At 40.8% G+C, this 19,594-nt stretch overlaps 1 protein-coding gene across 1 annotated transcript; it reads right to left on the bottom strand.

The window, feature by feature from the left end:
- Positions 1 to 2,267: 2,267 nt before the first annotated feature.
- Positions 2,268 to 19,550, bottom strand: LOC133549477 (zinc finger protein OZF-like). Its single transcript, XM_061894933.1, has 3 exons — positions 19,163 to 19,550; positions 15,878 to 16,123; positions 2,268 to 6,511 (listed from the first exon to the last, which is right to left on the bottom strand). Exons 1-3 carry the CDS (start codon positions 19,245 to 19,247, stop codon positions 5,346 to 5,348), a joined length of 1,497 nt encoding a protein of 498 aa, XP_061750917.1. The 5' UTR covers positions 19,248 to 19,550; the 3' UTR covers positions 2,268 to 5,345.
- Positions 19,551 to 19,594: the final 44 nt, after the last annotated feature.

Here is a 19,594-nt window from a genome sequence, read left to right as displayed (position 1 = left end):
CATAACAAAAAAATGAGGTAAAATGGCCACTGCCCAGTTAGCTCGTACACGTCTTTAAAGGGGAACATTATCAGCAGACCTATGTAAGTGTCAATATATACCTTGATGGTGCAGAAAAAAGACCATCTATTTTTTTAACCGATTTCCGAACTCTAAATGGGTGAATTTTGGCGAATTAAACGCCTTTCTGTTTATCGCGCTGGAGGCGATGACGTCAGAATGTGACGTCGCCGAGGTAACACACCCACCATTTTCATTTTCAACACATTACAAACACCGGGTCTCAGCTCTGTTATTTTCCGTTTTTTTGACTATTTTTTTGGAACCTTGGAGACATCATGCCTCGTCGGTGTGTTGTCGGAGGGTGTAACAACACTAACTGGGAGGGATTCAAGTTGCACCACTGGCCCCAAGATGCCAAAGTGTCTGCCGCCAGACCCCCATTGAATGTGCCAGAGTGTCTCCACATTTGACCGGCGGTGCTAAAGCAGACATGGCACAGAGATGTATGGATAACCTGCAAAAGCATTTGCAACGATAAAGTCACAGAAATCACAAAAGTCAGTTTTGTTGATGTTGACTGCCAGCTAATCGATGCTGATGCTAACATGCTACGCTAATCGATGCTAACATGCTATTTACCGGCGATGCTAAGACAGACATGGCACAGAGATGTATGGATAACCTGCAGATGCATTTGCAACGATAGTCAACGAAATCACAAAGGTGAGTTTTGTTGATGTTGACTGCCAGCTAATCGATGCTAACATGCTACGTTAATCGATGCTAACATGCTATTTACTGGCGGTGCTAAAGCAGACATGGCACAGAGATGTATGGATAACCTGCAGATGCATTTGCAACTATATTACGTTTCCTTCCACCAACATTTAATGCGAAACAAACACTTACCAATCGACAGATTTAAGTTGCTCCAGTGTCACAAGATGCGAAAGTCCTGATCGTTTGGTCCGCACATTTTACCGGCGATGCTAACGCAGCTATTCGGCCATGCTATGGCTATGAATAGCGTCAATAGCTATTCGCTCAATAGCTTCAGTTTCTTCTTCAATACTTTCATACTCCAACCATCTGTTTCAATACATGCGTAATCTGTTGAATCGCTTAAGTCGCTGAGTTTGAATCCGAGCTAATGTCACTATATCTTGCTGTGGTATTCCCATTGTTTGTTTACATTGGCAGCACTGTGTGACGTCACAGGGAAATGGCCAGTGTCTTCGCAGAGAGCGAAAATAAGGCACTTTAAAGCTTTATTTAGGGATATTCCGAGACCGGTAAAACTTTGAAAAAAACTTCGAAAAATACAACAAGCCACTGGGAACTGATTTTTATTGTTTTTAACCCCTTTTTGAAATTGTGATAATGTTCTTCTTTAAAGGCCTACTGAAATGAGATGTTCTTATTTAAACGGGGATAGCAGGTCCATTCTATGTATCATACTTGATCATTTCGCGATATTGCCATATTTTTGCTGAAAGGATTTAGTAGAGAACATTCACGATAAAGTTCGCAACTTTTGGTGCTGATAAAAAAGCCTTGCCTGTACCGGAAGTAGCAGACGATGTGCGCGTGACGTCACGGGTTGTAGGGCTCCACACATTGTTTATAATCATAGCCTCCAGCAGCAAGAGCTATTCGGACCGAGAATGCGACAATTTCCCCATTAATTTGAGCGAGGATGAAAGATTCGTGGATGAGGAAATTTAGAGTGAACCCCAAAAAAAAAAAAAAAGGCGAGGGCAGTGAGAGTGATTCAGATGTTATTAGACACATTTACTAGGATAATTCTGGGAAATCCCTTATCTGCCTATTGTGTTGCTAGTGTTTTAGTGAGTTAAATAGTACCAACACAGATTCCAGGACTTATTAATATAAATGTATACACACAGACATGACACCAGTATGTATTACAATAAATATACAACTATACAGATATTATACCAGTATCTATTAATATAAATATATACACACCGATATGATACCAGTATTTATTAACATAAATGTATATATACAAATATGATGCCGGTATTTATTAATATAAATGTATACACACAGATATGACACCAGTATTTATTAATATAAATGTATACACACATATATGATACCGGTATTTATTAATATAAATGTATATATGCATATATGATACCAGTATTTATTAATATAAATATACAACTATACACAGATATTATACCAGTATTTATTACAATAAATGTACAACATACACAGATATTATACCAGTATTTATTAATAAAATAATATACATACAGATATGATACCAGTATTTATTAATAAAAATGTATATATACAAATATGATACCGGTATTTATTAATATAAATGTATACACACAGATATGATACCGGTATTTATTAATATAAATGTATCCATACAAATATGATACCGGTATTTATTAATATAAATGTACATACACATATATGATACTGGTATTTATTACAATAAATAAGACAAAAGGTGCCTTATTTCCACTGCAACCACTACTAAAACCACTAATATTTGGTCAAAAATTCCCACAAACAAATAAATAAGGATCTTCATACAACAGGAGAAATTCACAATTAAAGATCGACCGATTATCGGTGCCGATATTTGCCATTTTGACATAATGGTCTTCGTTTTTCTTTCTTCAACGGAACTCCATCAGCAGATACAGCATATACACAAGATATGATAAAAGTATTCATTAATATACATGTATACACACAGATATGATACAAGTATTCATTAATATACATGTATACACACATATATGATACAAGTATTCATTAATATACATGTATACACACAGATATGATACAAGTATTCATTAATATACATGTATACACACATATATGATACAAGTATTCATTAATATACATGTATACACACAGATATGATACAAGTATTCATTAATATACATGTATACACACAGATATGATACAAGTATTCATTAATATACATGTATACACACATATATGGTACAAGTATTCATTAATATACATGTATACACACATATATGATACAAGTATTCATTAATATACATGTATACACACAGATATGATACAAGTATTCATTAATATACATGTATACACACAGATATGATACAAGTATTCATTAATATACATGTATACACACATATATGGTACAAGTATTCATTAATATACATGTATACACACATATATGATACAAGTATTCATTAATGTACATGTATACACACAGATATGATACAAGTATTCATTAATATACATGTATACACACAGATATGATACAAGTATTCATTAATATACATGTATACACACAGATATGACACCAGTATTTAATACAACAAATAAGAGAAAAGGTGCCTTATTTCCACTGCAACCACTACTTAAAGTAACAGTGCTGGTGTTGACCATATTCTCAAACACTGTTGAAAGGGAAGTCTGGGTTTCCCTGCTTAGGCTGTTGCCCCCGCGACCTGACCTCGGATAAGCGGAAGAAGATGGATGGATGGACTGTTGACTACTAAAATTACGTTTATTATCTCCACATTTTATGTAGATTTAAGTCACATTTTCTGTGCATCAATTATTCACAAAAGAATATGCAAGGAAAGCATGATATTGTGTAACAAAAGTTACTGTGACTTCCTTAATACAGACGAGAGAAAAGCGAGTTACGGGTCAAATGAAAGATATTCTGATGCTTTCTTAATCCAACTACGTAAATTAGAGATTTAATGGCACACGTCTCAACACGTTGGATCACACATACTGTGTAGAGTCAATAAAAGGCAGAAAACTTCATATTTGCACAAAGAACGCGAGAACGTTATGTGGAACAAATGCAAACATCGAGTGTGTTTGTCTGATCTGATGAGTCAGCAAAACATGTCATCCCTTCACAGCATTCATGTTTTCACTTCACAATGCGAGACGCGGCAGAGAGAAATAATACTACAATATTACTCTATTTAGGGATACATCCGAATTACAAGATGGAGATGAACAAAATAGTTTTTGGGTGGGCTTTAATATAAAATGTGAGTGATGAAATGGTGACACGGTACAGTACTTACTAGACCCGGGGTCGGGAACCTTTTTGGCTGAGAGAGCCATATATTTTAAAATGTATTTCTGTGAGAGCCACATCATATTATTTAACACTGAATACAACTAAATGTGTGCATTTTTAAGTAAGACCAACATTTTTAGAGTATAAAGAGTCTCTTATTCTTTTTAATAACATTGTCATCAAATGTCATGTCTGTTGATCATGTTTTTGTTTGGCCATGTGCTGTTTGTCCTTTGGACTCTTTAAGTTCCTGTTTTTTTCCACTCCCTTGTCTTGTTTCCTTGGTTACTCATTTTGTGGACAAAATGCCCGCTCACCTGCTGCCCGAGCACTAATCAGAGGCAGTATTTAAGCTCGTCTTTGCCAGTCAGTCGCCCTGGCGTCAATGTGATCTTTTCCCGCCCTGTGCTGACTTGTTTCATGCCTTGCCATAGTTTCGTGCTTCATGCCATGTCAAGTAAGTTTTGTTTGATTTATGTTCTTAGTCTGTTTATGCGTTAGCTTTGTTCCTTAGCCCAAGTTGTGCCTCCGCTGTGAGCGATTTTTGTTTGTATCTTTTTGTAGTTTAAATCAAATCATGTTTTTACCTAAATGCCATGTCCCTAGTAGTCCGTCTGCCTTCCTGGGAGAATGACCCTGCAGCAAACTGCGACCCCCCCCCCCCCCAATACTTCTTACCATTAATGCGACTTCTTAAACAGGTGGATGGATTTAAATGCATGAGAAAGTTTGATTTTCTGCACATTATTTTTAGCACTGAAATTATTCATAATTACTGCGTTAAGCAATGTCAGCTAAGATTTATCTGAGAGCCAGATGCAGTCATCAAAAGAGCCACATCTGGCTCTAGAGCCATAGGTTCCCTACCCCTGTACTAGACCGTTATATTGCACATCATTTACTGCCACATGGTAATAGTAAATAAATACATATTGCTGTTTAAATAAGCATAAGTGCAAAACCACATTGTAGCTAATATATTATTTTTCTTCAATAAATTTGCTGATCTTACCCAGCAGGCACAAGACATTGAAACAACGTTATTTCAACAACAATTTGTTGACTTAAGTCCTGACGTTGAGCAAGTAAAACGTAACGTTGGAACAACACGCTCTTTGACGATGTGTCGGGTTCTGACGTCCATTTGGCCGTTGAATTTTGCCAGAAAGTGGGCTGGCCGGGTCCGCACTGACGCACTTCGCTGGACAGACCCGGACTTTAGAGAAGCATTGCAGTAGTCCGGTATGGAACTCTGCCGGACCCCCAAAAGGAAAAGTTATTCTCCGGTGTGTGTTCCCAAGTGTGTTTGCAAATGGCGTTTGTCGGTGTATCTTTTAGCGCACACTGAACAACTGAAAGGTTTTTCTCCTGTGTGCGCTCTCATGTGTCGAGTCAAGAAAGATTTTTTAACGTAGCTCTTAGCGCAGAGCGAACAACTATAGAGGTGCTCGCCTGTGTGTTTCCTCATGTGGGATTTCATGTCGCTTCTTAATAGGAATCGCTTTTCGCACACTGAACAACTAAAAGGTCTTTCTCCGGTGTGTCTCCTCATGTGTATCTGCATGGTGTTTTTGACGGAGAATCTTTTACCGCAAACTGAACAACGGAAAGGTTTCTCTTCAGTGTGCGTCTGCATGTGGCGTGTCAAACTATATTTTCTAATAAAGCTCTTCGCACAAACGGAACACATAAAGGGAGCTTCTCCTGTGTGTCGTCTCGTGTGTATCTGCATGTTATATTTGTCATAAAATCTTTCATCGCACACTGAACAACTGAAAGGTTTTTCCCCTGTGTGCGTTTTCATGCGGTGTATGTCCATGTTACATTTGTTAGAGAATCTTTTGTTGCAAACTGAACAACTGAAAGGTTTTTCTCCCGTGTGTGTTCTCATGTGGTTTTGCCTGTTGCTTTTGTTAGAGAATCTTTTATGACAAATGGAACAGCTGAAGGGCCTTTCTCCGGTGTGCGTGTGCATGTGTTGCTTCACATGGGAGCTTTTCAAAAAGCCTTTTGCGCAAACTGGACAACTGAAAGGTTTTTCTCCTGCCTGTGTTTTTATGTGTGGTTCCATATTTGCGTTAACGTCTGACGCGTCGTCACTATCTGATAGTGGAGCTAAGAGGCTTTCACAGTGGTCTCTCTCAGCCTCTGTCGTCATGTGTTGTGGTGAGCTGCTGCTTGGATGTTCCACGGCTCTGTTCTCCTCATTTGGACTGCCATGAAGCTGTGAGGACTCAGGTGGTCCGTCTTCATGGTCTTCAGTCTTCACACAGACAACAGTCAGTGGAAAGTGGGCGAGGTCCGCCTCCTCCTGTCCTAAAAGACACTCTTCTTCCTGAGTAATCCAGAGTTTGTCCTCTTCCTCTTTAATGTTGTGGCGATGTGGATGCTCCAGTAACTGAGGTGAAGGTTTTTCTTGATAATCAATCAGCTGCTGGATGTCTGCAGGACAAATAACAACAAAATATCAGTGAAGTTGCCACGTTGTGTGAATGGTGAATAAAAAGAGAACACAACAAAATGCTTTTCAACTTATATTCAATTGCATAGATTGCAAAGACAAGATATTTCATGTTCACACTGGAAAACGTTATTTTTTGCAAATATTAGCTCATTTGGAATTTGATGCCTGCAACATGTTTCAAAAAAGCTGGCACAAGTGGCAAAAAAAGACTGAGAAAGTTGAGGAATGCTCATCAAACACTTATTTGGAACATCCCACAGGTGAACAGGCTAATTGGGAACAGGTGGGTGCCATGATTGGGTATAAAAGCAGCTTCCATGAAATGCTCACTCATTCACAAACAAAGGGTCGCCACTTTGTCAACGAATGGCTGAGCAAATTGTCCAACGGTAAGAGAACAACATTTCTCAACCAGTTATTGCAAGGAATTTCACCATCTACGGTCTGTAATATCATCAAAAAGTTTAGAGAATCTGGAGAAACCACTGCACGTAAGCGCAACAAACATTGAATGCCCGTGACCTTCGATCCCTCAGGTGGTACTGCATTAGAAGCTGACTGTGTTGAGCAATATCAAGCGCTCTTCGTCTGCCTGGCGGTGGCACAAAATAAGCTGGAGGCGGCTGCCACGCAATTTTGAACGCAGGAAAACAACCCGATTATTCTGAATTTTCACGCCAATATGTCACCTCCACTAGAAACTAATATCGCTCCAATAATCGGTATCGGCGATCCTAACTCAACAATGGATAGTGTCCGAATAATTGCATATAGTATATAAGTTATCACACAACTTGTTTTCTCATTAATTCAGGTTGCCCTGCGAGATGACAAAAGTTGTCTTTGATCTTATCAAGCAAAAGGGCCAGAGCTTATAAAACTCCACTGTGTGGGATGGGATGCAACGTGGAGGTGTCGGTTTCTTTGATCTATTGGACAGCCACACGAAGACCTTATCATGACCGGAATTCTACAAAGCAGAGAGGGGGCACACCTGACACCGCTCCAAGCACCTTTTCTTTGAAGTATTTATGACCGAGTGCGGCAGCTGTTTATGACCCCCTTAGAAGCAGCTCCAGCTATGTAATTAGAAAATTCCCAAATAAATGAGGCATGGAGCTTGTTCTACAGAGCGGTGGGGTGATGCTGTACGAGGGTGCAGGCACACACGCGCTCTCCTCATGAGCTGAATTGAATCCTGTCTCTGTTTGATTCATTGCTTCTTGTCTTGTTTAATAGATAGTTTGGTCATTGAACCTGACTGATAATGTTTGTCAATGACTGAGTTAAACTTTAAAGTAGCAGTTGAGTGGAAAAAGCTTATTTGTGTTTCATTATGTCCATTAAACCATATCCAGTTGTATTTACAATCCGCAAATTATTAAAGTTTTTGATTTAAATTAAAGTGCCAATGATTGTCTCACACACACACTAGGTGTGGTGAAATTTGTTCCCTGCATTTGACCCATTCCCTTGTTCACCCCCTGGGAAGTGAGGGGAGCAGTGGGCAGCAGCGGTGCCGCGCCCGGGAATCATTTATGGTGATGATAAAATTCCGCCTAAAATGTTACAAAATGCTAGAAATTCAGTCGGCCATTTTGAATAATACCTTTGGGAATTTCTATAGATTCTACATCACTGGAGTACCGCTTCTACACTCTGACCATATTATCAGATCAGTCATACTGGAAATGCACGCAAACATTTGAAAGAGATGTTCTGTTGATCATTGACAATCCTTAAATAAGACAAGAACTGTCAGAATAATCGTATATAAGCTATCAGACAACTTGTTTTCCCCATGAGTTCAGGTTGCCCTGCGAGAAGACATAAACTGTCTTTGATCTTATCAAGCAAAAGACCTTATCATGACCCGAAATCTACAAAGCAGAGAGGGGGCAAACCCGACACCGCTCCAAGCATCTTTTCTTTGAACTGTTTATGACCGGGGGCAAGAGATGTTTATGACCCCTCCCCTTAGAAGCAGCTCCAGCTATGTAATCAGAAAATGCCCAAATACATGCGGAAGCGTGGAGCTCCCTCCTCAGAGCGCGGAGTGATACTGTACGAGGGTACAGATCCACGCGCTCTCCTCATGAGCTAAATTGAATCCAGTCTGTTGGATTCCTTGCTTCTTGTCTTTGTTTATTAGATAGTTCGGTGTCTGAACCTGACAAGAACACATATGCTTGACTTTTTTATGTGTTCGAAATCATAAACAAAGAGCCAACAATTAAGTCAACAGTCCTCTGTTGCCCTCATTATATTATTTCTAAAAACACCCAGAAAACGCCAACGAAATTCATATACATTAAAACTTAACCAAATATGAGTGAGCAGCTACTTGCTTTTCCACTCTACTGGTACTTTTTCAGCATTATCCATCATCCATTTGACATCGTATCAATTTATTTTGCCCAATGGAAACAACCTTTCATGCTGGTGGTGAAAATAAACTATCATCAACACAGAAAGTTAGCACACATAGTCCCACATAGCACACAAGCTGCTCACTGAACTTTGTGGACATCATCAAAAATGTCTAATCACCATACACAATGTAAACTGACACCCATGTAAATCCTCTGCAAAGCATGATGGGTAATATGCAAAACACTCTCGCCACACTTTTGCCATGTTTGGTGCATTTTAGCTGCTTAATGTTTCTGATTGATCACAAAATTTAAAGGAGGTTGTCACGGAAGTAAACAAAACAATGTAGGAGTCGAACTTTCACATACGCTAAATATTCAATGTTTTTTCATTTATACGTCTGTGGAGAGGCGGAGCCGATGGGCCAAAGGCGGGGCAGGGCGGCAAAGATGACGGCAAGGAGGCGGAGGATGCGGCGGAGCGGAGAGGCGGGGCTTGCTGGGAGCGACGCCGCCACAATCTAAATCAGGCACACACACCGGCACACAATTGATTCATCTCCTCCTGCTGTATAAAAGGGGAGAAGGAGAAGGGATCACGGCTGAAGGAGTAGGAGAATCAGCCGCAGAAGCAGACGAGCGCAAAAGACCGAGAGCGAGCCAAAGACAGCAGCGAGGACGCGGCCGATCAAAGAGCGAGAGAGGAGCAGCTGAAAAGCGATCCGACCAAAAAGACAAAGCTTTATTGAAAAATAAACGAGAGTCAAACCTGCTCAGCGACGCCCTTCCTGAATGGTCCATGCAACCCGCACGACGACAAAAGTCGGTTACAACGTCATGTTGTAGCGTCGTCGGGGTCTGGTGTTACTTAAATGACTGTATTTGTTGGTGTTTAGTCGGCTAACTATAGCTGCTTTATTCAAAACCGCACAAACTTGCTGTATATACACTTTGTGTGTGTGTATATATATATATATATATATATATATATATATATATATATATATATATATATATATATATATATATATATATATATATACACATATATATACACATACATAAGCATGTAGGTGTGGGACAAATCACAAGACTACTTCATCTCTACAGAACTGTTTCATGAGGGATTCCCTCAATCATCAGGAGATTTTAATGGAAGCACTCACATACCGAGGTTTATATAGGGCACAGAGTGGGTGGGTACAGGCAGGCGTAGGGGCGTGGTAATTGGCTCATGTGTTACCTAGGAGGTGTTTCCGTCTGTGGCGGCATGTTGAAATGATTTCACTGCGCTTGTTGAGGGATGATAGATCTGGATGATGTATAATAAACAGTTTCTCTTTTAAGCATAGGTTGCATCTTTTATTACCACTGTTGTAAGGTGTGCTGGATGCAAGGATTAGCCATGTTATTGAATATTCAACATTATTGTCTTTGAGGTTCCAAATGTGTTTGCTGTGTTCTGTAGAATTCCGCAAAGTCTGGTTTCTAAAGGAGGCGTTCTGAGTTCTGTAGAATTCCGCAAAGTCTGGTTTCTAAAGGAGGCGTTCTGAGTTCTGTAGAATTCCGCAAAGTCTGGTTTCTAAAGGAGGCGTTTAGAAACCAGACTTTGCGGAATTCTACAGAATTCAGCAAACACATTTGGAACCTCAAAGACAATAATGTTGAATATTCAATAACATGGCAAATCCTTGCATCCAGCACACCTTACAACAGTGGTAATAAAAGATGCAACCTATGCTTAAAAGAGAAACTGTTTATTATATATCATCCAGATCTATCATCCCTCAATAAGCGCAGTGAAATCATTTCAACATGCCGCCACAGACGGAAACACCTCCTAGGTAACACATGAGCCAATCACCACACCCTACGCCTGCCTGTACCCACCCACTCTGTGCCCTATATAAACCATTGTATGTGAATGCTTCCATTAAAATCTCCTGATGATTGAGGGAACCCCTCATGAAACAGTTCTGTAGAAATGAAGTAGTCTTGTGATTTTTCCCACACCTACATATTGCGCTCTACCACGGTATCGAGCACTATTCTCTGGATAATCCAATCAAGACATATATACATAAGTATATATATATATCGTGCATATATATGCATGTATTTATATATATTAATTATGTATGGATGTATTATTATAATACTATAGCAGGGGTGGGCATTACGTCGATCGCGAGCTACCGGTCGATCGCGGAGGTTGTGTCAGTCGATCGCAAGCCAGGCATTTAAAAAAATAGACATGAAAATGAGCAATCATCAATCTTCTCTAAGACTTTACTTTCGTCAGTTGTTTGACATTCTCGGCACCCGAGGATCTTGTAAGATGATGCTGGCTGCTGCGAGCTCATTATTAAGAAAAAAAATCACTGACAGGACGGAGAGAAACACTTTTTAATTCAACAGACTCTTGGGCCGTACCTGCTGTCAAAACTCTAAAGACCGACTGCACAGTTCCTGTCTTCACCATAAAAGACCTGCTTCATCCTGCCTGTGCTAACAAAATAAGAGTCTCAGAAAGCTAGCGAGCTACGGAGTTTTATGCCAATGTATTTCTTATAAAGTTGTTGCACTTTTCCTGCTTCCGGCGCCTAGACTGTAGCGCCTAAATTCTCGGGGCAACAGCCTTGACTTTAATCTGGCAGTGGGTCTTCACAATTCTGGACTCCAGGGCAAAATGACTAGTCCAGCGATTAGTTGCAAATCGTGGCTTTTTATTTACGTCTTGCACACAGTCAAAATGCCACACAAAAACACTAGCCACTCCCCCACCCTCAGCGACCGCTCCCTCTCCTCTCTCGCCCACACACTCACTGACGTCACTCACCTGCTGCCACATATTAAAAGGGCCACACACACATATGCTACTCTCATAACAAAAGGGTTAAAAACAATAAAAATCAGTTCCCAGTGGCTTGTTGTATTTTTTGAATTTTTTTTCAAACTTTTACCGGTCCTGGAATATCCCTAAATAAAGCTTTAAAGTGCCTTATTTTCGCTATCTTCGAAACCACTATCCATTTCCCTGTGACGTCACACAGTGCTGCCAATACAAACAACATGGCGGTTACCACAGCAAGATATAGCGACATTAGCTCGGATTCAGACTCGGATTTCAACGGCTTAAGCGATTCAACAGATTACGCATGTATTGAAACAGATGGTCGGAGTATGGAGGCAGATAGCGAAAACGAAATTGAAGAAGAAACTGAAGCTATTGAGCGAATAGCTATTGACGCTATTCGGCCATAGCGTGGGTGTACCTAATGAAGTGGCCCATAGCATGGCTGCCTTATTAGCATCGCCGGTAAAATGTGCGGACCAAACGATCATGACTTTCGCATCTTGTGACACTGGAGCAACTTAAATCCGTCGATTGGTAAGTGTTTGTTTCGCATTAAATGTGGGTATCTAGTTTCAAATGTACATACAGCTAGCGTAAATAGCATGTTAGCATCGATTAACGTAGCATGTTAGCATCGATTAGCTGGCAGTCATGCCGTGACCAAATATGTCTGATTAGCACATAAGTCAACAACATCAACAAAACTCACCTTTTTGATTTCGTTGACTTAATCGTTGCAAATGCATCTGCAGGTTATCCATACATCTCTGTGCCATGTCTGTCTTAGCATCGCCGGTCAAATGTGAAGACACTCTGGCACATTCAATGGGGGTCTGGCGGCAGATTTCTTGCCAGTGGTGCAACTTGAATCCCTCCCTGTTAGTGTTGTTACACCCTCCGACAACACACCGACGAGGCATGATGTCTCCAAGGTTCCAAAAAATAGTCGAAAAAACGGAAAATAACAGAGCTGAGACCCGGTGTTTGTAATGTGAAAATGGTGACGTCACGTTCTGACGTCATCGCTAAAAGATGGATAAACAAAAAGGCGTTTAATTTGCCAAAATTCACCCATTTAGAGTTCGGAAATCGGTTAAAAAAATACATGGTCTTTTTTCTGCACCATCAAGGTATATATTGACGCTTACATAGGTCTGCTGATAATGTTCCCCTTTAAAAAGGAGTATGCAAGTTGGACAAATGAGATGCCAAATCCAACCACTTTCATGTGGTATTGGACAGAAAGGAGGACTTTTTTTCTCCTCCATTTGAAAATGTGGACGTTATCAGCACCACTGTCTGATTCCAATCAATGCAAGTCATCAGAATCAGGTAATACACCAACTTATATTCTTGTCTTCATGAAAGAAAGGAATCTATATGTGTTAAACATGCTTGTATTATCATTAAACACTATTAACTTGTTAACAAAAATGTCTCTTTCATAAATAAATAAATATAAATTATAAATATGAATGAGGTAGATCTCCTCGACTTGGTCAATTGAAAAGTAGCCCGCCTGCAGAAAAAGTGTGGGCACCCCTGTACTATGGTATAGGGGTGTAACGGTGCACAAACATTTCGGTTCGGTACATACCTCAGTTTAGAGGTCACGGTTCCTTTCGGGGATTTATAAAGTATGTCTGATTCTGTTCGGTTCATTTTCAGTACAGTAAGAAAACAACAAAATATACATGTTTTGGTTATTTATTCACCAAATTTGCAAAATCTTCCACCAAAAATATTTTTCCTAGTGGAATATTTGATGTGAAATAAAAGGAACCTTGGATAAGTCAATAATTCATAATAAAATTGATTTTGATTCAATATTATGTTTTGAGCTTTGTTTTAATAGTAAACAGTAGCGGTACGCTACTTAATATGTCCGTGCGGAAACTCGTTCGGTACACCTCTGAGCCGAACCGAAACCCCCGTACTGAAACGGTTCAATACAAATACACATACCGTTACAGCCCTACTATGATATGTATTTATGTACACATAAATATGTACAGGCTATGTATGTGTGAGTGAGTGAATTATATTTATGTAGCGCTTTTCTCTAGTGACTCAAAGCGCTTTACATAGTGAAACCCAATATCGAAGTTACATTTAAACCAGTGTGGGTGGCACTGGGAGCAGGTGGGTAAAGTGCCTTGCCCAAGGACACAACGGCAGTGACTAGGATGGCGGAAGCAGGAATCGAACCTGCAACCCTCAAGTTGCTGGCACGGCCACTCTACCAACCGAGCTATGCCGCCGTGTCAGAATAATTGCATCTAAGTTATCACAAAACAGTTCCCGGCGAGCTTACAAAAGCTGTCTTTGATCTTACCAATCAAAAGGTTTGTAAAACTTCACTTTGTAGGATGGGAAGCGACATGAAAGTGTTGGTTTCTTTGATCTATTGTAATCCACAGGAAGATCTGGTCTTGACCCGAGATCTACAAAGTGGAGAGGAAGCAGGACCTGACACCCCTCCCTCCAGGCACCTTTTCTATGAACTGTTATGTAACCAAAGGCGACGGCTGTTTACGACCCCCCTTCCTTTAAAAACAGCTGTCGCCATGTAATCAGGGAAAGTCCAAATAAAAAAGGAGGCATGCGACCTTCCGTCAGAGCGTGTTGGAAGACTGTACAAAGAGTGCAGTCCAGACCAGGGGTGTCAAACTCAAATACAGAGTGGGCCAACATTTAAAACTGAACAAAGCGGCGGGCCAAGGTTGAAAAAATTAACCTTTTAATAGGGACCCAAGAAAGTTTTGCATTGAATATTGAGCCAGCAAGGCTTAGATAACTTTATAGTGACATGCAAACTCGAGTTTCAAATAATAATAATAATTTAAAAAAATTCAATGGCGTATCAAATAAAATGTAAATAAAAATTGAATGCCTCTTTTCTATTTGCAGCCTTCTCAGGTAAATATCAAAATAAACTTTATCCACAGGCTAAAAATAAATTTGAAAATAAAATAACAATAATGAATGAATCAAGCATTCAAGTCTTGAAGCAGCAAGAGAAAGTGCACAAATAAAACGTTAATTAATGCTCAGTTTGCTTAGCTGATTTGCTTTAACGGAAAAAGCAACACTTATATAACTTAACAGTGCAAAATCTTAATAGTGGTGGTAGCGGAGGGTCTTTATTGTAGCGTCCCGGAAGAGTTCATGCTCCAAGTATTTTGTTTATGTTGTGTTACGGTGCGGATGTTCTCCCGAAATGTGTTTGTCATTGTTGTGTGGTGTGGGTCCACCGTGTGGCGCATATTTGTAACAGTGTTAAAGTTGTTTATACGGCCACCCTTACTGTGACCTGTATGGTTGTTGACCAAGTATGCTTTCATTCACCCGTGTGTGTTTAAAAGCCGCATATATATTATGTGATTAGGCCGGCACGCTGTTTGTATGGAGTTAAAGCGGACGTGACAACAGGTTGTAAAAAATGCTTTAAGGCACGCCCCCAATATTGTTGTCCGGGTGGAAATCGGTTGAAATTTGGGAGAATGGTTTCCTCGGGAGATACTCGAGAGGGGCACTGAACTTTGGGAGTCCATCCATCTCACGGGAAAACCGGGAGGGTTGGCAAGTATGAGTGTTAGCGGTGAATGCGGTGTTATGATATCGGCGGGCAAGCACCATTGTTAATTTGATATTGCCTCATAGGCCAAATTAAATTACACGGCGGGCCAAATGTAATGTTAATTTGAGATTGCCTCAAGGGCCTCAAATTTGGCCCGCGGGCCTGAGTTTGACACCCATGGTCCAGACGTTTCTCCTCAATGAGCTACATTGAATGTCTCTGTTTAATTCCTTGCTTTTTGTCTTGTTTAATAGATGTCATCAGTGTTTGAGCCTGACAATGTGTGTGTATATATTGTTACTTTACATGCAGTCTGCTTTCGGTCCTCGGACATTTTTTTTTTTTTTGCCAAAATGTATTGCTCCTAAATTATTTCCATGCTCCCAAAAAAATGTTCTGTGCTATTTTTTCTTCATTTAGGCGCAGAAAAAGCTAAGCGCACAGCCCCGATTTTCACCTTTAGTCATTACTTCGGGCCCCGGATGAACATCAGTTACAAACATTGAGTTAGATGATATGTGGATGTTGTGCTTACTTGGACTGTGATGAAGCTGTGAGGACTCAGCTGGTTTCTCTTCATGCTCTTCGATCTTCACAGAGACAACATTCAGTGGCAACTTGGTGAGATCCACTTCGTCCTGCCCTGGAAGACAGTTTCCCTCCTGAGTGATCCAGAGCTCCTCCTCTTCCTCTTTAAACCGGGGGCTCTGTGAATCCTCCTCTTCCCCTTCTGCATGGGGGGGATGTGGATCTTCTTCAACATGGGGCGTCCGCTGGACGTCTGTTGGGTAAATCAGTAAATAATATTAAGCGAGAATAGAAGTCGTTTTTGACAGACAGTGTCAGGTTCAAACACCGAACTATCTATTACACGACACAAGAAGCAAGGAATTAAACAGAGACAGGATTTAATTTAGCTCATGAGGAGAGCGCGTATGGACCGGCACCCTCCGTCATTGTCACCCCACCGCTCTGAGGAACAAGCTCCACACGCCTTCTCATTTATTTGGGCATTTTGTGATTACATGGCTACCGCTGCTTCTAAGGGGAGGGGTCATAAACAGTTCAAACAAAAAGGTGCTTGGAGCGGTGACAGGTTTGCCTCCTCTCTGCTCGTAGAATTCGAGTCCTTCCTGTGGCAGTGCAATAGATCAATGGTTCTCAAATGGGGGTATGCGTACCCCTGGGGGTACTTTGAGATTTTTTTTTTATATTCTAAAAATAGCAACAATTCAAAAATCCTTTATAAATATATGTATTAAATAATACTTTAACAAAATATGAATGTAAGTTCATAAACTGTGAAAAGAAATGCAACAATGCAATATTCAGTGTTGACAGCTAGATTTTTGATGTTAAAGATTTATTTTTTTGTGAAGAAATGTTTAGAATGAAGTTGATGAATCCAGATGGATCTCTATTACAATCTATTACAATCCCCAAAGAGGGCACTTTAAGTTGATGATTACTTGGGGCGGTATAGCTCGGTTGGTAGAGCGGCCGTGCCAGCAACTTGAGGGTTGCAGGTTCGATCCCCGCTTCCGCCTTCCTAGTCACTGCCGTTGTGTCCTTGGGCAAGGCACTTTACCCACCTGCTCCCAGTGCCACCCACACTGGTTTAAATGTAACTTAGATATTGGGTTTCACTATGTAAAAGCGCTTTGAGTCACTAGAGAAAAGCGCTATATAAATATAATTAACTTCACTTCTATGTGTAGAAATCTTTATTTATAATAGAATCACTTGTTTATTTTTAGTGTTTTTTATATCTTTTTTTTCCAAATAGTTCAAGAAAGACCACTACAAATTAGCAATATTTTGCACTGTTATACAATTTAATAAATCAGAAACTGATGACCTAGTGTTGTATTTTACTTCTTTATCTCTTTTTTTCAACCAAAAGGGCTTTGCTCTGATTAGGGGGTACTTGAATTAAAAAAATGTTCACAGGGGGTACATCACTGAAAAAAGGTTGAGAACCACTGCAATAGATCAAAGAAACCGACACTTCCGCGGCGCATTCCATCGCACACAGTGGAGGTTTACAAGCGCTCTGTCTTTTACTGGATAAGATCAAAGACAGTTTTTGTCTTCACGCCGGGCAACCTGAACTCACAGCAAACAAGTTGTGTGATAACTTATATACAATTGTTCTGACAGACGGTGTTGATGCAATGAGGTTATTTGTGTTCTTGTGCGTTGCGTTAAAGGCCTACTGAAAGCCACTACTAGCGACCACGCAGTCTGATAGTTTATATATCAATGATGAAATATTAACATTGCAACACATGCCAATACGGCCGCTTTAGTTTACTAAATTGCAATTTTAAAATTTGCGCCTAAATATCCTGCTGAAACGTCTCGGTATGATGACGTCACGCATTGTAGAGGACATTTTGTTCCAGCATCGTTCCCAGCTATAAGTCGTCTGTTTTCATCGCATAATTCATGGAGACATCAAAGAAGAAAGCTGTAGGTGGAAAGCGGTGTATTGCGGCCGCCTTTAGCAACACAAACACAGCCGGTGTTTCATTGTTTACATTCCAGAAAGATGACGGTGAAGCTTTACTATGGAACAGACATGTCAAGAGAACACGGTTTGATTGGACCACACACACAAAGTACAGTGTATTATGCAGCGATCATTTCCAAAGATCGTGTTTCGAAGAGGGTCCCTTGCGAAGGGCAGAGATGGGCATCACCACCACCCGTCGACTGGTACTGAAGAAAGCTGCGGGGCCGGTTGTACAGGTATGACCATATAATCTCACTAAAACACTAGTAACACAATAAGCAGATAAGGGATTTTCCAGAATTATCCTAGCAAATTTGGCTTATAACATCTGAATCGCTCCCACTGCCCTCTAGTCTTTTTTTTCCCAGTCCTTCATTCTCACTTTCCTCATCCACGAATCTTTCATCCTCGCTCAAATTAATGGGGATATCGTCGCTTTCTCGGTCCGAATCGCTCTTGCTGCTGGTGGCCATGATTGTAAACAATGTTCAGATGTGAGGAGCTCCACAACCCGTGACGTCACGCGCATATTGTCTGCTACTTCCGGTACAGGCAAGGCTTTTTTATCAGCACCAAAAGTGGCGAACTTTATCGTGGATGTTCTCTACTAAATCCTTTCAGCAAAAATATGGCAATATCGCGAAATGATCAAGTGTGACACATAGAATGGACCTGCTATCCCCGTTTAAATAAGAAGATCTCATTTCAGTAGTGTGAAGTGAAGTGAATTATGTTTATATAGCGCTTCTTCTCTAGTGACTCAAATCGCTTTACATAGTGAAACCCAATATCTAAGTAACATTCAAAGCAGTGTGGGTGACACTGGGAGCAGGTAGGTAAAGTGTCTTGCCCAAGGACACAACGGCAGTGACTAAGATGGCAGATGCGGGAATCGAACCTGCAACCCTCAAGTTGCTGGCACGGCCACTCTACCAACCGAGCTAAACCGCCCTTAAACGTGTGTGGGCCAACAATTAACCGATACATGGGAAAGCTTTTTTTTTTTTTTTTTTGTCCCATTCCAGTGAGTGAAAAAATAGGGCATGGAAGTTTGGGGGGAAATGAGCAAATCCTCTGTAAAGACGAACCAAATCAAAGCATTCCCAAAAGACAAATCAGATCTTGATAAGCCTCCGGGCCCTGCGATGAGGGGGCGACTTGTCCAGGGTGTACACTGCCTTCTCCTCGAATGCAGCTGAGATAGGCTCCAGCGACCCCAAAAAGGGACAAGCGGTAGAAAATGGATGGATAAGCCTCCGCTGTAAAGTGAGAAACCATCTGTGTTGTATACATGTTGGCACAAACCTGCTCCGTGTGACGCCATGTGACGTTTCTTGTAAGCGGCGTCCAGTGGTTCCTCCTCGCACTCTGCTGCGGTTCTCTCGCACATTTCCCCGCTCACGTTCGACCTCTGCCCGGCGACGTGTTGATCACCTCCGGCTCTCTTTGTTAGCTGCTAGCAAGCTAAGCTAACTAGCGAGAGAAGTGGGCTCAGACTAATGTATCCGGACACCAAAAAAAAAAAAAAGGAGCGATATTTACTTTATTAAACCGCATGCGCGTGCACATGTGCGCACTGACTGAGAACACCTAACAATTATAAATAAGGTACCGTCTTCTCCATCAAACGCCATCTTGCTTTTTTCCTCGTTCTTTCCCGCCCCCTCTCGCTTTTTCCGCGCATGCGCTAACGGATCGAGCTCGTCCTCGCTTTTTCCGCGCATGCGCTAACGGATC

Source organism: Nerophis ophidion, linkage group LG01 (assembly GCF_033978795.1).
Source record: "Nerophis ophidion isolate RoL-2023_Sa linkage group LG01, RoL_Noph_v1.0, whole genome shotgun sequence".
In the NCBI taxonomy this organism is placed as follows: Eukaryota; Metazoa; Chordata; class Actinopteri; order Syngnathiformes; family Syngnathidae; genus Nerophis; species Nerophis ophidion.
The sequence above is the reverse complement of the archived record's forward strand: the minus strand, read 5'-3'. Positions and strand labels throughout refer to the sequence as shown.